Consider the following 14817-nt stretch of genomic DNA (forward strand, 5'->3'; position numbering starts at 1 on the left):
GGGGTTGTCTTTGGACTTTGCAATTTTTGTTTGTTTTTAAGCTTGAACTTCCAGAAGGGGGAGGAGAAGATAAAAATTACCTTTATTCCTGGATCAGACTGTCCTGCAGAGAAATAAGATAATGTAACTTCTCAACAAGTTTTCTGTTACATTCTATCACAGAATAGCATCCCATCCCAGGATTTGTTCTGAAGGCTGGGTCTGCTGGAGTGAGGGGTCAAGCTCCAGGGAGCTCATGGAGGAACAGGGAGTGCAGCAGGGGAGGCTGAAAAAAGTAAACCCACAAACAAGGTCATTGCTCACAGTTGTAATACTTTGTAGAAAATTAATCGGGTGATCTGATAGGAAACAGCTAGAAGAAGGGCTCCATTAGCTAGGATGATCAGGGAAGGCCTTTCTGAAGATGGGACCTTTGTACAGACCTGAAAGATGAGGCATCCAAGGTACCAAGAGCACAGAGGGTGCCATTACAGGCTGAGGGACCAGCAGATGTGAAAACTCTGCTGGAAGAATAAGCCACAGAAAGGAAGCCAAGGAGGCTGGTATGTAACGAGCAAGTTGTATAGGGTGGGAGGGTAGGGAGGTAGGCGGTGGTAAAGGTGACCCAGAGAGGGAAGGGAGGTCCAGACCCTCCACTAATTCATGTGGAATGAAGTCAATGAAAGGTTTTAAGCAGGAGAATGACATGACCTGAATTACATTAAAAAAAAAATTCTGCATTTTTTTTTTTAATGCAAGTACTGATGGGTTGAGGGGGCGGGAGCGTTGAGAAAAGCAGTGAACCAGGGCTCACTGCAAGATTTTTGGCTTGAAAATAAGTGGTAAAATTAGCTCTCTTTTTTTTTTAAGGGACAGAAATGAGGAAGACTTGTTTCGTTCAATATTTTTTAAATGAGACAAAGCTATAATAATTAAAATAATTTGGTGCTCGTGTATTAAGAGTTGTTAAGACTTATTTAACAGGTAAAATGCACCAGGCATCCCTCTAAGTACTTTGGATGTATAACACATTTAATCCTCACGAAAAAACCTATAAGATGGGGACTCAGTAGCACTATTTTAAGGATGAAGAACAAAAGCACAGAAAGCGTAAGTAAAATGTCCCAAGTCCAAATCTCGGAGGTAGTCTGGCTCCAGAACCAATGCTCCAACCGCATATCCCTACCTGTCCCAGGCCAATGGAACGTAATGTGGAATCCTAAAAAGTCCCCAATACACCTAAATCTTAGTCTATCATAAAGGTACCATCACATGGGAATCAATGGGAATTAGCCAATGAACAGTGTTTGGAAAATTTCCAAAGTATTTGAAAACTACTTTTTAAATCTTCCTTTGGCACATTCACTAATACACTAAATAAAGACAGATTAAAAGGGTAAATGTTAAAAACACACACACACACACACAAACCGTAAAAATTTAGAAGAAAACATGAGATAGAAAAGCACTGTTTAGAAATGAAAGTAATGGAAGAAATCACAAAGAAAAGAAATCAATAAGTTTGACTTCATAAAAATTAAAAACCATAATGCAAAACAATTAAGAAACAAAGTAACAAGTAAATTGCCTTCCAGAAGTATTGTATCCAATTTACATTATGGTTCAGAAGATGGTATCAATTTATACCCTTCCTGCAGTGTTTGAGAGTACCCATCATACTTTGCCAGCGTTGGCCATAAAATTAAAAAAAAAAACATTTTCTAAATTGACAAGAAAGAAAATGGTAAGCGTTTTTTATTATAATTAGTATTTTTAAATGGTAATTCAATCACCTGTTTGATATCTTTATTGGCCATTTGCATTTCCTGTTTGTGAAATGGTTGTTCACGCACTTTCTCTGTTTATCTGCAGGAGTTTTAGCCTTATTGACTTGTATGAGCGCTTTACAGACCAAGAAGAGTACAATTTTTTTCACATTTGTAGAAAATGTATTTGCCCAGTTCATTGTTTACCTTTCAGTTTCTATTTCACATTTTTTGGAGGGGTTGCTATTGTTAATGGAATAGTCTTCTTTTTCAAGCCAGTTGCTGTGTATACAGGAAAGCTATCGATTTCTGTATCTCTGTAACCTGGTACCTACTAAACTCTTTTTAGCTCTAAGAGTTTTTAGTTGATTCTCTCTTGGGTCTTGGGGGTCTATAATAATACTGTCTAAAAAAAGAAGGGAGGGATGGAGTGAGTAAAGGAGGAAAGAAGAGGGCGTGGGGATGTTTTCTCCTCCTTGCTAATAATAAAACTCTTATTTAGGCTTGTTATGTTATTTTTTTAGCCAGAATTTCCAGTAACTTTGGTGATAATAAACATCAGGGTTTTTTCCTCTTAATCTAATGAGAATGTCTCTGGAATTTCACTCTTAAGTATGAAGCTGTCTTTTGATTTGATATAGATATTAATAATTATCATAGGAATCACCCTTCTAAGTTTTTTTAAAGCATATATTGTGGCAGGATATTATTCCTATCTACCAAAGATGGTAACAGAAAAGAAAGCAAAATTTTAAACTTCATGCAGAAAACACCCTAGCAACACTATGTATTGGGATAGCCAAGAAGTTCGTTTGGGTTTTTCCATAAGATATTATGGAAAACACGAATGAATTTTTTGGCCAGCCCAATATTTAGTTTGGCTGAGTTCAGGGGGGAAAAAAAAGTCCTCCTCAACTTTATTCTATGTGTTGTGGACAATTTTTTTTAAAACAGTCCCTTGATTTTCCTTTGGGCAGTACTCCTTTTCCCTTTAAAAACAGAAGCAAAAACAAAAACAACTTCACTGAAGTTTAATTTACATATAACCCACTGTATCCATTTTAACGTATGATTTGATGAATTTTGACAGATGGACACACCAGCGAAACTGCCACAATCAGCATACTGACAATTTCCATCACCCCCAGAAGACCCCTCCTGCTTTTCTGCAGTCCGTGCCTCCCTTTGTCCACAACCCTGGGCAACCACTGATCTGCGTTTTTGTCGTTACGAATTTGTTGGCATTTTCTAGAATTACCCCCACTTCTACAAAGGTAGATGTGGCCCCTTGAAAGGTAAAGAAACTTGGCTCTCCTGAAGGTAGCCTCCCTTACGGAGCCATGGGTCCCCTGGAAGCACTGAAGATAATCTTCCTTCAGGAAATTAGTGAGTAGCTCTAATATCTGTGGTCAGAGAGGGTTAGTTAGACCATTTGTGTTTTGAGGGTTTACAAGGAAAAGTTTTCCTATTCCTGGCACTGAATTCTTATTCCCTGGGAAGGAAAGCAGAACAGATGTTCCAAATCCATAAGGGCTCAGACTCCAGAACTAGTCATGATGCCGTGCCGTGGCCCCCAGGATTCTGGAGATGGCCGTGTGTGTGAACTGAAGGGACTGAACCCAGAGAGGAGGGCATCTAGGCAAGGAGAGAGATGGCCACTCATGTGAGCCAAAATTGCTAACCATAAAGACCTATCATTTTGAAAATCCAGACATGGACCCCTAGGCCGTCTGGGAGATAGCTACAACGTGCAAGCCAAAAGAAGGGACCATGGAGAGTTACTACCTTGAAAACCCACATACCAGTACCCTGGGAATTTAGGGAGACCCCATGTGTGATTAGTTTCCTATTGCTGCTGTAACAAATTAGCACAAACTTAGTGGCTGAAAACAACACAAATCTATTATCTTACAGTTCTGGAGGTCAGAGTGCAAAATGGGTCTCAGTGAGCTAAAGTCAAAGTGTTAGCGGAGCTGTGTTCCTTCTGGAAGCTCTAGGGAAGAATCCATTTTCTATCATTTTTCAGCTTCTAGAGGCTGTGAGCATTCTCTGGCTCCTGACTCTCATCCACCTTCGAAGCTAGCGGTGACCAGTCAAGCCTTTCTCATGATGTCATCCCTCTGGTTCTGACTCTCCTGTGTCCCTCTTCCCCATTTAAGGACCTTTGTGGTTACACTGGGCTCACCCAAATAATCCCAGCTAATCTACTTATTTCTTTTTCTCTTCTTTTTTTTTTGGTCATGGCACATGACATGCAGGACCTTAGTTCCCAGGCCAGGGATCAAATCCGTGCCTCCTGCAGTGGAAGCGGGGAGTCTTAACCACTGGACCACCAGTCCCTAATCTTATTTCAAGATCAGCATATTAGCAACCTTAATTCCATCTGCAGTCTAAATTCTCGTTTGCCATCTCTTGTAACATATCCACAGGTTCTGAGGATTGGGAGTGAACATCCTTGTGGGGCTGTTACTTGGCCCACCACATGATGTAAACTGAAACAGCTGACTACAAAGACCTACCACTCTGAGAACCTATGTACAGGTGTTCTAGGCATGCAAGAGATGGTCATGCATGTGAATTCAATGAGCTAGCCATGGACAGGTGACCATCATGAGAACCCAGGCACCATCAGCCTGGGCACTCAGGAAGATGGCTATGTGTGGAAGTAAAGCGTGTGGGAGCATCCTCTCTTGAAGAACCCAAGGGGCCAGTCCCAAACATGCCACAGCACAGAATTATTGATAGAATCGTTTAACTCTGTAGGGCAGTTCACAACAAATTTCATAACCAGTACAGGAAGCAGCAAGAAGCAGGGCGGTAGTGGGCAGTCCAACAACAGTGGTCTCCCCGCTGGAATGTGGAAGCTGGACTTATGTCTTTTTGGATAGCGTGAGTGCCTACAACAGCTCATGTGGAAAGAGGGAGATAATAAGCTTTCTGCCAAGAAGATAAGGGGGTATTGAGGCAGAATTAATACAAACAAGCAAAACACTATGAACAAAATTTTAAATAAAGACAGGATCCAATCCTGCACTTAAGGGAAAAAAAAAAAAAGAGTAAGTGAAAAAAATCCTGTTATGCTGAAGATGAATCCAGACATGTGAGAACAAGTTTCAACATTGTGGACAAAAGTAAGGCAGCCCTGTGAGTTTCTCATTTATTATGTTGCTCAGTAGCTGATATAAAAGGATTTAGCCATGGCTCTTACCTTCAAAAATAAGCAAGATTTCATAGTATTGATAGTTTCTGGAAAACTGTAATGAATGTTCCCTTTTTATTTTTTTTTTGCGGTACATGGGCCTCTCACTGTTGTGGCCTCTCCCGTTGCGGACCACAGGCTCTGGACGCACAGGCTCAGCGGCCATGGCTCACGGGCCCAGCCGCTCCGTGGCATGTGGGATCTTCCCGGACCGGGGCACGAACCCGTGTCCCCCGCATCGGCAGGCGGACGCTCAACCACTGCGCCACCAGGGAAGCCCTTGAATGTTGCATTTTTATAATTCCATTTCCCTTGTCAATGAGTAGCTACATGGATTAAATTTTAAATTTCCTGTGAAGAAAATTGGGAAAACACATAAAATATAGAGAATAAATCTTATACGGATATTCGAGGGAGTATTTTACATTTTGGAATGAAACTTTGAGCAGTTTTGCGGTCAGATAATGTGGGTTTTACTGATCTTTACAGAATGAATGACATTCTTTCTGGTAAGTTCCCAAGGTATCAATATTTATGGATGAAGAGACTGTGTTGTGAAGGGAACTGGGATGTGGTCCCCATCTAGAGAGCTTCCAGGGATTGCAGTCATGTGTGCTACACACGCCGCCATCTTTATTCCTCGATAAGAGACTCTACAGATAATAATATGCCAATCTGTCGGGCATGGCATCTCTTCAGATGAGCTACCACCTCACCACTGCACGCCCTACCTTCTCTATTTTGACCAGTGTGTCAGGATAGAATCTTTGATAGCGATACAGGTCTCACCTATGTAGCCTCACATGGGGCTCTGATCATCTTATCAGAAGATTGTAGCAATTTCTTCTTCGTCAGACTCTGTCTGCCGGACTGACTCTTGACCTTCTCAGTGTCTTCAGCTACTGCAGTGAACAGCCCTCAGGGCTCTAAACTGGATAAGATCCTATGCCTGCCTCTTGTGAAAATTGCTTGAGGCTTCTTGAGTCTTCCTTACAGGTCTTACCCTTAGATTATTGCTTAGAATACCCTCACCCCAGTGCCTTCCCTCCCACCACTCAAATGCTCCACACATCTCTCTCGCAGCAGCACCTCATCATTGCTCAGCTCTGTGGGTTCCTTCTCTCTTCACACTGGACTCTGGTTCTTGAGGGCAACAGAGTTTTGGAAGCTTCTTATGGGCTGGCTTTATATCCTGGGCCCCTGACCCATGCTGTTGGCCTCTGTCTGAAATACCTTTGCTCCCACTGTCTGTCTACCTAATTAACTTACTCATACTTGAGAGACCTCAGTTCAAATTTTAATTCCCCAGGGAAGCCTTCTCTGACCACCAGACTAGATTGGGGTCCCCTGCCATATGCTTTCATAGTAGTCTTTATTTCATAGCATGTACCCCAGTGTGCAATATTATATTTGGATCATTTGTTTAATGTCCGTATTTCCCACTAGGGAGAAAGCCATATGAGGGAAAGAACTGGGTCTGTTTTCTTGCCATTGCGTCTGCCGGGCCCAGCTCAGTGCCTGGCCCAAAGTCAGGGCTAACTAAATATATATTGACCTAATGAAATAAAGGAGTAATGACTAAATGAATGAAAGAGTTTAGTATGATGGTCAAAAACATGGGCCCTAGGCAATTTAGGCAAGTTATTTAGCCTCTCTGTGCCTCTTATCCTCATCTGTAGAATGGGGATAATAAAAGTGCCTTACGAAAGGCACTTAATGAAACTGTATGTATGTATACAGATAGATCGACCGATAAGTAGATAAATATCCATATATGTATCTTTAAATATTTAGAAGAATGCCCAGCATATAGTAAGTGCTCAACAGCATTTACCAAACCTTAAAACTCCCACTCCCTGCGATGATCGGCACATTCAGCCTTTGCTATTCTAATGCACTTACCCTGGCTCACATTAATATCAATATTTCATCTAATCTCTTTGTATATTTTTAGTGCTTCTTATCCTCTGTCTCTACGTTCTCCAGGGCTGACTTATCTATCGGTGTAGCAGGCACAGGGCCCAGGCCCATAATACTTGTAGAGACCCACAGAAATGTTTTAATGTCTTCTAAAATCTGAAGGGGCAAAAAAAAGAGCTTTTAGGTTAAAGAAAAATATTTTAATATATAATATGAATATATTTGCCTTTACCCCAGCATAGTCATAAAATATATGCTTTATTTGTTTGTTTGCTTATTTATTTTTACCGAGGAGGAAGGGGCCCTTGAAGGCAACAGTGTCCAGGAAAGTCAAAGTGCAGCCCGGCAGTTCTCAGCCTGACAGTCTGCACCAGAGCCTTCACTCTTCAGTTAGAAGAAATGACAACAAAAATGCCACCATGGCTGTGTCACAACTTTTGTGCACCATCTGAATGGTTTCTGGTAAGGGCAGGCAGCTCCTTGAGAAAGCACAGCCCTGGCAGTAGGTGATCTTGCTATTCTGGGTCTACCCTCTGAAAGCACATGCGCTCCCCTAGAGCCAGGCTGCAGAGAGGACTCTGCTCCCTGCGGTCCTCTCTCTCTCACTGCTTCCTCAGCCCTCCCGCACCTCCTCACCCACAGGTTTCCCACCCACACTCACCTCTTTTCCCATCTCCCCTTCGTTCACTTTCCTCTCCCCAGCTGGCTTCCTCTAAAGCACTCTTAGCCTCCTCTTAGCTTTCAGCATCCTTCACCTCCTGGATACTCCCCTGTGTTTCCCACATTGCTTTGCTTCTTTAGCAATGCTTTTGGGTGCCTCTACCTTATCCCTCTCTTCCTTCTTGTCACTCATTATTCTTGCACGTCGTCCACTTCTCTTTGCATTGTAGTTCCTTTTGATTCCAATTTCAGGCACTCTTTATATCTGCTGCTTTATTTATTTTATTTTTTAAGAGCTCTGTGCTCTTAAGTTTTTTTTCTTTAATGTCTCCTTTCTCCATTTTGCCCAGTCCTTTTTCAGTTTTCTGTTAGTTCCTTTTCTTTTTTTCTGCTTCCTCTTCCTCTGAGGATGTGGTCCCTTACCTCTAACCTAACCAGGGCTGTGGAAACTCCACCCTCTGCTCTGATCCCCACAGCCAGAAAGGCCACAGGAAAGGAGACTTGATGTATGACAGAGACCTTTTCTTCCTGAATTGGGCCTCCATGCACAGACACTAACTAGATCATTAAGTTTTCAGTGAAGACATTGAGAAGGGGAGAAATAGAAGGCAAGTGGATCGCACATTCTGATGCTCAGCTGTGTATCAGGGTCAGAAAATTACCTGGGCCACCCACTCTCATCCAGAGAAAATGCGGCTCCTTTGTTTTCTTAGTAGTCAACCTGCTTGCCTTGCAGACCACCCAATTGCCCCCACCACCCCAGCCCCCCACCAGTTGGTTGGTGAGCAAAATTGATTGTTCAATCTGGATTACAGGTAGACAAATCCCATAAATTAGCCTCTTCAGCAAATATTTAGGCTCCCCTTTGGGTAAAAAAGCTCAGTATCTCAGATGCTTCTCCATTCCCTGCTTCTCCCTAAGGTGGCAGGCTTAGCTGTTGTTCACCAGGTGCTGGGAAGAAACATGGCATCCCTGCCCCTTCTGGTCTTCGGGTGCCAATATTTGTCCTGTTGATTTTCCCAGATGAAGCCTGAAGCTGCTATAATTCATGATCTGGTCTCTATCAGCCCACCTCAGCTCTCAGTGGTATGCTGGAGTCCTCTGAGATATGACTGTGAGCCCCAAATCCTTGGCACAGAGGCCCCAGGGAACCACTGGAGCCAGATTCCCTGTTAGGTTCTCTGCTACCTCTGGGTCCTGTCTGTATCACTGGAGTATCAAGGTCACCCAGGAAATCTACAAGCAGCCTCTCCTTCTGTCTAACAAGGCTCCATCTACTTAAATTTGCCTGTCAGCTTAAGAGGCTTCCTCTCAAGTCCTAAGTGGGAATCGGGAGAGAAATGCCCCTTCCCTTAGTCACCCCTTATTTATCTGACACATATAATAATAATAGTCTGTACTTAGATGAAGCTTAATATGTGCTTTGCGTGGTTTAATTCTCAGAACCCTATGAGGAAGATGTACTATTATCATTCACATCTAATAGGTGTGGAAACTGAGGCACAGGAAGGTTGAATGACTCCCTCAGGATCACAGAGCTCTGGAGTCGAGGGTGGAGCCAGAACGAGCACCCTGGTGGCCCAGCTGCAGAATCTGTCCTCTCAGACTCTGAGCTATGCTGCTCCCCTGCCTCCTCTGAGCCCCTTGGCCTCTTCCCTTCATTCCTCCTTCTACTCCCCGCCCCCGGGCCAGAAAAAGGCAGGATTTTATTTGCCCACGTCATATGCTCTCTCTACCCTGAAGCTGGTTTACTTACCATATAAAGAACGGCATGTGTTTGTTTTGTTTTGAACACTTTTCTTCTGCGTTTCCAGAGGGCGGCTGTATACTGATGTCACCCGTGAGGCGAACGTTTCATTCTCCCATTGTCCACTTCAGCGGAATTCTGGGAACTGCTGAGACTGGCTGGTGGCAGCCATCCAACTCCCATATGGAGATCCAGAATGTGTCCTCGAGAGCCTCACTCAGATATTAGCTCCACCCTCGGCAGCTCACTACATCCCGGAGGACATCAACAGCGTGACTGCATCCTCCGGCAGCAACAGAAGTTGACCAAGCCTGGCTGGGCTGCCCTGTCCCACTGGGAGATCAGGAGCAGTGACCATGGTAAGCACCCCGTGTACCTGCAGCTGCCCAACGTGTGGCTGCCGGCCCTGGTGGCTCCACACTGAGGCCCACCCGTTGTTGCAAGGGACAACTACTTTATCTTTCTACTTTCTTCACCTGGCACCTCCAGGTGACCTCAGACAAACAGGATGGGATCGGGGCTCCTTGACCGTGTTGCCCACTGGGGCCCAAGGTTCCCCAAGATGAGCCAAGTACACTTGGAGATCTATTGTTTCTCAGATATCTGGATCCTCTATCAAAACCTTTAATTATACAGTTTAAGCCTCAGGGTGGTGTGGTTCTATTGCTCAATTAGCAGTAGCTTTAAGTGTGAAGACTGCAGCTCTGTAAAGCATTATATAATGTGGGAAGTGCCAGCTCTCCATCAGCCACCGTGTTCTAAAATGTTTCATAGATTTCATCCTTTTCGTCATTTAACAAGTATATTTTGAACAAACCTCTTCATTTCCAGACAAATCTATTTCTTATTCATTCCAAATTCTTTATCAACGATTCCCCACCTGGCATTCTAGGATTCTTATATGTCCTCAGGGCACTAAGGAAGGCCTTTCGTCTGTTTTCAGTATATCCTACAGAAATTGTACTTTTATGATAAGGTTGTAAAAATGTTCTTTGCCTTCAAGTGAAATGATAAATGACCCAGTGGCATTTATGCAGATCAGAAGGTCTGATTAGCACTCTTTAACTGAAATACATGGAAATGTAAATAACTTATTACATGATAAAATAAATTGGTTTGGAAGATGGAAACTTTCAAAAGGTGAGGTTCACACGTGCAAAGGATGCTTGATGAGAAGACAGGGCCCCACTACTGCCTTCTCACCATGGCTATGTCTACTATCCCTCTGAGAGTTCACAGTCTCATTGTCACTGTGAAAAATGTCTTTTATGCTGATTATACAATTGTCTGTTTCAAGGGACATCAAGGCACAGTGACTAAAGGGAATTTTTTTTTTTTTTTCAAATATGCCCTGGAGGTTCAGGGGCCACTGAGGTACTAGATCATTCTAGGATCAAAGACTGGATCATAAAAATTGTCACCCCACTTTATCACTAACTGGGGCTACTGCGATAGGTAATGATGTTCAGTGGATTCTCAGATCCCTCTCTTCCAGGAGACCCACAGCCTGGAAAGACTGGGGGCCCTTATGGCGGAGCTGTAGTTCTGGGAAGCCATTGACACTGCATCGAGAGGGTAAATGTCCTTATACCTGGGGTGACAAGTGGCTGCTGCCACTCCCATGTCTTTGCACAGACAGGAGAATGAGGGCAACAGCTACTTAGTGTCATTTCCTTCTTTAATACTTTAATAATACTTGTTAAAAGGAAACAAGCAGTCCCAAATGGAGTCAATTGTGCTAAACCCCACCAAGACTTAATACATAACTCACTGTAGTTTCAGCCTCTCGCAGGAGTGGAATTTTAAATCAGTCAGTCTGAAACTTCCTGGTCCACACTAGGGAGGTAATCTGCCCTAGACCGCCTGCATTCCCTTAAGGAAAGGTGACCTTACCTGAAATAATCCACTCTTTGAACTTCCTTGTCCCACCCTCTTTTTGCCCATAAAAATCTTCTATTTTGTACAACTCCTTGGATTGCCTTTCTACTTGCTAGATAGGATGCTGCCCTTTTATGAGTGGTTGAATAAAGTCAATTCAATCCTCAAATTCACTCCACTGAATTTTGTTTTTTGAACACACTCAATAATTAGAACCCTGATTCATTGGAGGACTTCAACAAACATGCTGCTCCGTGCCAGGCTCTGCCGTAAATTCAGGACTACAGAAAGGCAGATCACTTCCTGTCCTTGGGATGCTCACACACAGCCTAATGGGAAATGAGATCTGTATCCTAGCTACAAGATAATCCATGGACTGCTATATTAGTGATTGGAATGAGATATTAATGGGAACACACAGGAGGGAGTAAAACGTCTGGGAGGGAAGGTGGCGACAGAAAGCTTCACAGAGGCACTGACATTTGAACTGGCCTATGGTAAAATGAGAGGCAGTTTTCTATGGGAGCAGATGGGGTGGGGATTCTGGCTCTACTCTGAAAGCATTTGAGAAGACAATGAGCTTCTGATGACCTCCCTTTGAAACAGGAGGGAAGGCAGCAGGGCACAACCTTTAAAAGAAATGACATAGCCCTTGAGGAGATGACAAAAACTGGTTAGACACAGTTGGGCCCAAGATGGCGGAAGATTCGACTTCCAGTGGACCTTGAACCTCATTATACACTCATTGTAATACATTATCATATACTAAATGACACACCCACAGGCACCAAGACAGTTCCGAGTCTCACCACAAAAGGCCAAAAAGTGGACGGTGGCCAAGTTCCTGGAAATCCCTGCCCCTCCCCCAAAATAGTTGGAATAATCCTCCCACTCATTAGCCTATGAAATTACCCAGCCAATAAAAACTAACCACCCCATATTCCAGGGTCTCTCACCTTCTGAGATGCCCCACACTTTGCCTGTGGAGTGTGTTTCTCCCAGGGCCACTCTCGCCTTTTAAAATGGGCCGCATTCTGTCTATGGAATGTGTATCTCTCTAAATAAAACAACTTCTTACCTATCACTTTGCCTCTCGCTGAATTCCTTCTGCACAGAGACAGAAAGAATCCGAGCTTCAGAAAGTCCTGAAACCTACTGTGCGATTTCAATTAAAAGATAGTGGGGGCTTCCCTGGTGGCGCAGTGGTTGGGAGTCCGCCTGCCGATGCAGGGGACACGGGTTCGTGCCCCGGTCCGGGAGGATCCCGCGTGCCGCGGAGCGGCTGGGCCCGTGAGCCATGGCCGCTGAGCCTGCGCGTCCGGAGCCTGTGCTCCGCAACGGGAGAGGCCACAACAGTGAGAGGCCCGCGTACCGCAAGATAGTGGGTTCAAGTCCCGATCTGAGCTTTGGCTGGTTTTGAAGCCCATCTGAACTGTGCAGTTTCACCTTGATTAATCATTCCAAGTTTCTGCCTTCTTTCTCAAGCCAGCAGATTTTTTTTTAAAGGAACATTTATTTATTTATTTATGGCTGCGTTGGGTCTTTGTTGCTGTGTGTGGGCTTTGTCTAGTTGCAGCGAGCAGGGGCTACTCTTCATTGTGGCTTTTCATTGCGGTGGCTTCTCGCTGCGGAGCATGGGCTTTAGGTGCGTGGGCTCAGTAGTTGTGACATGTGGGCTCAGTAGTTGTGGCGCACAGGCTTAGTTGCTCCCCGGCATGTGAGATCTTCCCAGACTAGGGCTTGTTGGCAGGCAGATTCTTAACCACTGCGCCATCAGGGAAGTCCCACCAGCAGATTTCTTAAACATTCGTTTCACTGGTTTCACCTGTCTTAGATCACTTTGTTTTCTACTGCAGTGGTTTTCAAAGTTTGATGTTCAGACCAGCAAAATCAGCATCACCTTGAACTTGGTTAGACACGCAAATTCTGGGGCTCCAACCTGCATTGCAAACTCCTGGAATTTCACCTGATACAGACTCAAGGTTGACAGCCACAGTTCTAAACACACCCAGGACTCTGGGGAGTGGGAGCGGGATGTAAAATGCAGAGGCTGAGAAGGATCTGGGTTTTTCGGTGCCACCGGCCAGGGAGGGGTTGGATGACCCGGCTGAGGTTCCCGCCTTGGGATCCAGATCCACGGTTCCACCCAGGCTGGTCTCTAGCGTCTTCTCCGGCGGTTTCTAGAAGGGTCCTGCCGGTTGAGGGGAGAGGTGCTCCCACAGGTCCCTGAACCAGACTCGTTTTTTCTCTCCCAAGCGGATTGACTAGGAGGCTTAGCTGAGCAGCCTCAGGGCTGGCTTTGGGGTAATACTGGCGTCCTTAGTTTTGCAAGTGAGCGATGCGGGCCTCCTGTGGTCGTTCTGTTCCGGCGCCGGGACCGCGGCCACTCCCATCCCAGAGAGGAGGGTGCCTTTCCCCTAGGACAGCTTGGTCAGGTGACCTTGGCGGCTCTTACTCAGCCAGGGACCCGGAAGGACGAGGGATCAGGAGGCCGCGGGCGTGCGGGCAGGACGGCGGGCGCGGAGCCATGAGGTCCCCGAAGCTGCCTGGGCTCGTACTCTCGCTGCTGCTGCTGCTGCTGCCGCCGCCGGGTCCAGTTGGCGGCGCCGCGCGCTTCGATCCCACCTGGGAGTCCCTGGATGCACGCCAGCTGCCCGCCTGGTTCGACCAGGCCAAGTTCGGCATCTTCATCCACTGGGGCGTGTTCTCCGTGCCCAGTTTCGGGAGCGAATGGTTCTGGTGAGCGCACCTCCCTCCGTCTCCTCTGAGCCCGCTTTGCACCCCACTGGCCTCCAGCCACGACCCAGATCCCAGCCTATGCCGGTTTGTTTTGCCCCCTAGTCAGTTTCACCTCCCGCTGTTTTAGCGGCGTTTAGCATTTCCGGGTGTTAAATGAATAATTTACTGTGTAAGTGGCTCGTGCTGGGTGAACACTGAATTTTTCTTCCGTGTGACTGCAAGAGTTGTCAGACAACTGATGTGACTGGCTTCTCAGCGTCTTGATAGCTGCACTTATCAAGCTGTAGTTATCACTCTGTAGCCACCGAATGACTAAGACAGCGGGAAAGTAATCGACTGTGTGGGGTCATATTGTGAAGCGTGAGCCTAAACCGCCGTCCTTGTCCTTAGAGAATCAGACACCTTGTCCCGTCGCTGTTCTGCTGCTACCTGTCAATTTTTAGTTGTTCTGCCATGAAGTATGGTTTAAACATAAATTCATGGGTATGTGAGACTTTTGTTCCTTTGGGCATTCACTGGCTCTTTAATGTTAAAATGTTACCACGTGTGGCTCAAGAAACAAACAAAAAGTTCTAGAATGTTTACCCTAAAAAACCCCAATTATTAATAGACTGCTATGTGGAAAGTGCTGCACAAAAAATTGCTCTGTAGATTTTACCTTGAGATCTATGTAAAAATGTGCATGTAATCCCTTACAACTTGGAAGTGTCTCACATACTTTCCTGATTAAATACCTCAGGTATTTTAAGTTCTTCAATATAGAAATGGTATATATATATATATATATATATATAGTATACATATATAATATATTCCTAGTGAAATAAGAAAATAAACAATGAGTATTTAAACCTGCTTTATACTATATACATAGTGTACAACAAAGTTAATATATACAATATATGTTAGATACGTCAACTGAAAAAAAT

General features: G+C 44.7%; 1 protein-coding gene across 4 annotated transcripts in view; it reads left to right on the forward strand.

Moving 5' to 3' along the window:
* Positions 1-12913: 12913 nt before the first annotated feature.
* The window catches only part of FUCA2 (alpha-L-fucosidase 2), a 54918-nt gene continuing 53014 nt past the window's right edge, over positions 12914-14817 (forward strand). For 2 of the 4 annotated variants that reach the window (XR_004352491.1, XR_004352490.1), the window contains exon 1: positions 12915-13888. Coding sequence is in view for 2 of the 4 variants with exons in the window: in XM_032650927.1 (XP_032506818.1) it covers positions 13488-13888 (401 nt within the window). In the remaining 2 variants the exon portion in view is untranslated. Of the gene's footprint in view, positions 13889-14817 lie in introns of all 4 variants that reach the window. The other 2 variants (XM_032650927.1, XM_032650928.1) reach the window with 2 other exon arrangements.

The sequence above is a fragment of the Phocoena sinus genome, chromosome 12 (genome assembly GCF_008692025.1).
Source record: "Phocoena sinus isolate mPhoSin1 chromosome 12, mPhoSin1.pri, whole genome shotgun sequence".
In the NCBI taxonomy this organism is placed as follows: Eukaryota; Metazoa; Chordata; class Mammalia; order Artiodactyla; family Phocoenidae; genus Phocoena; species Phocoena sinus.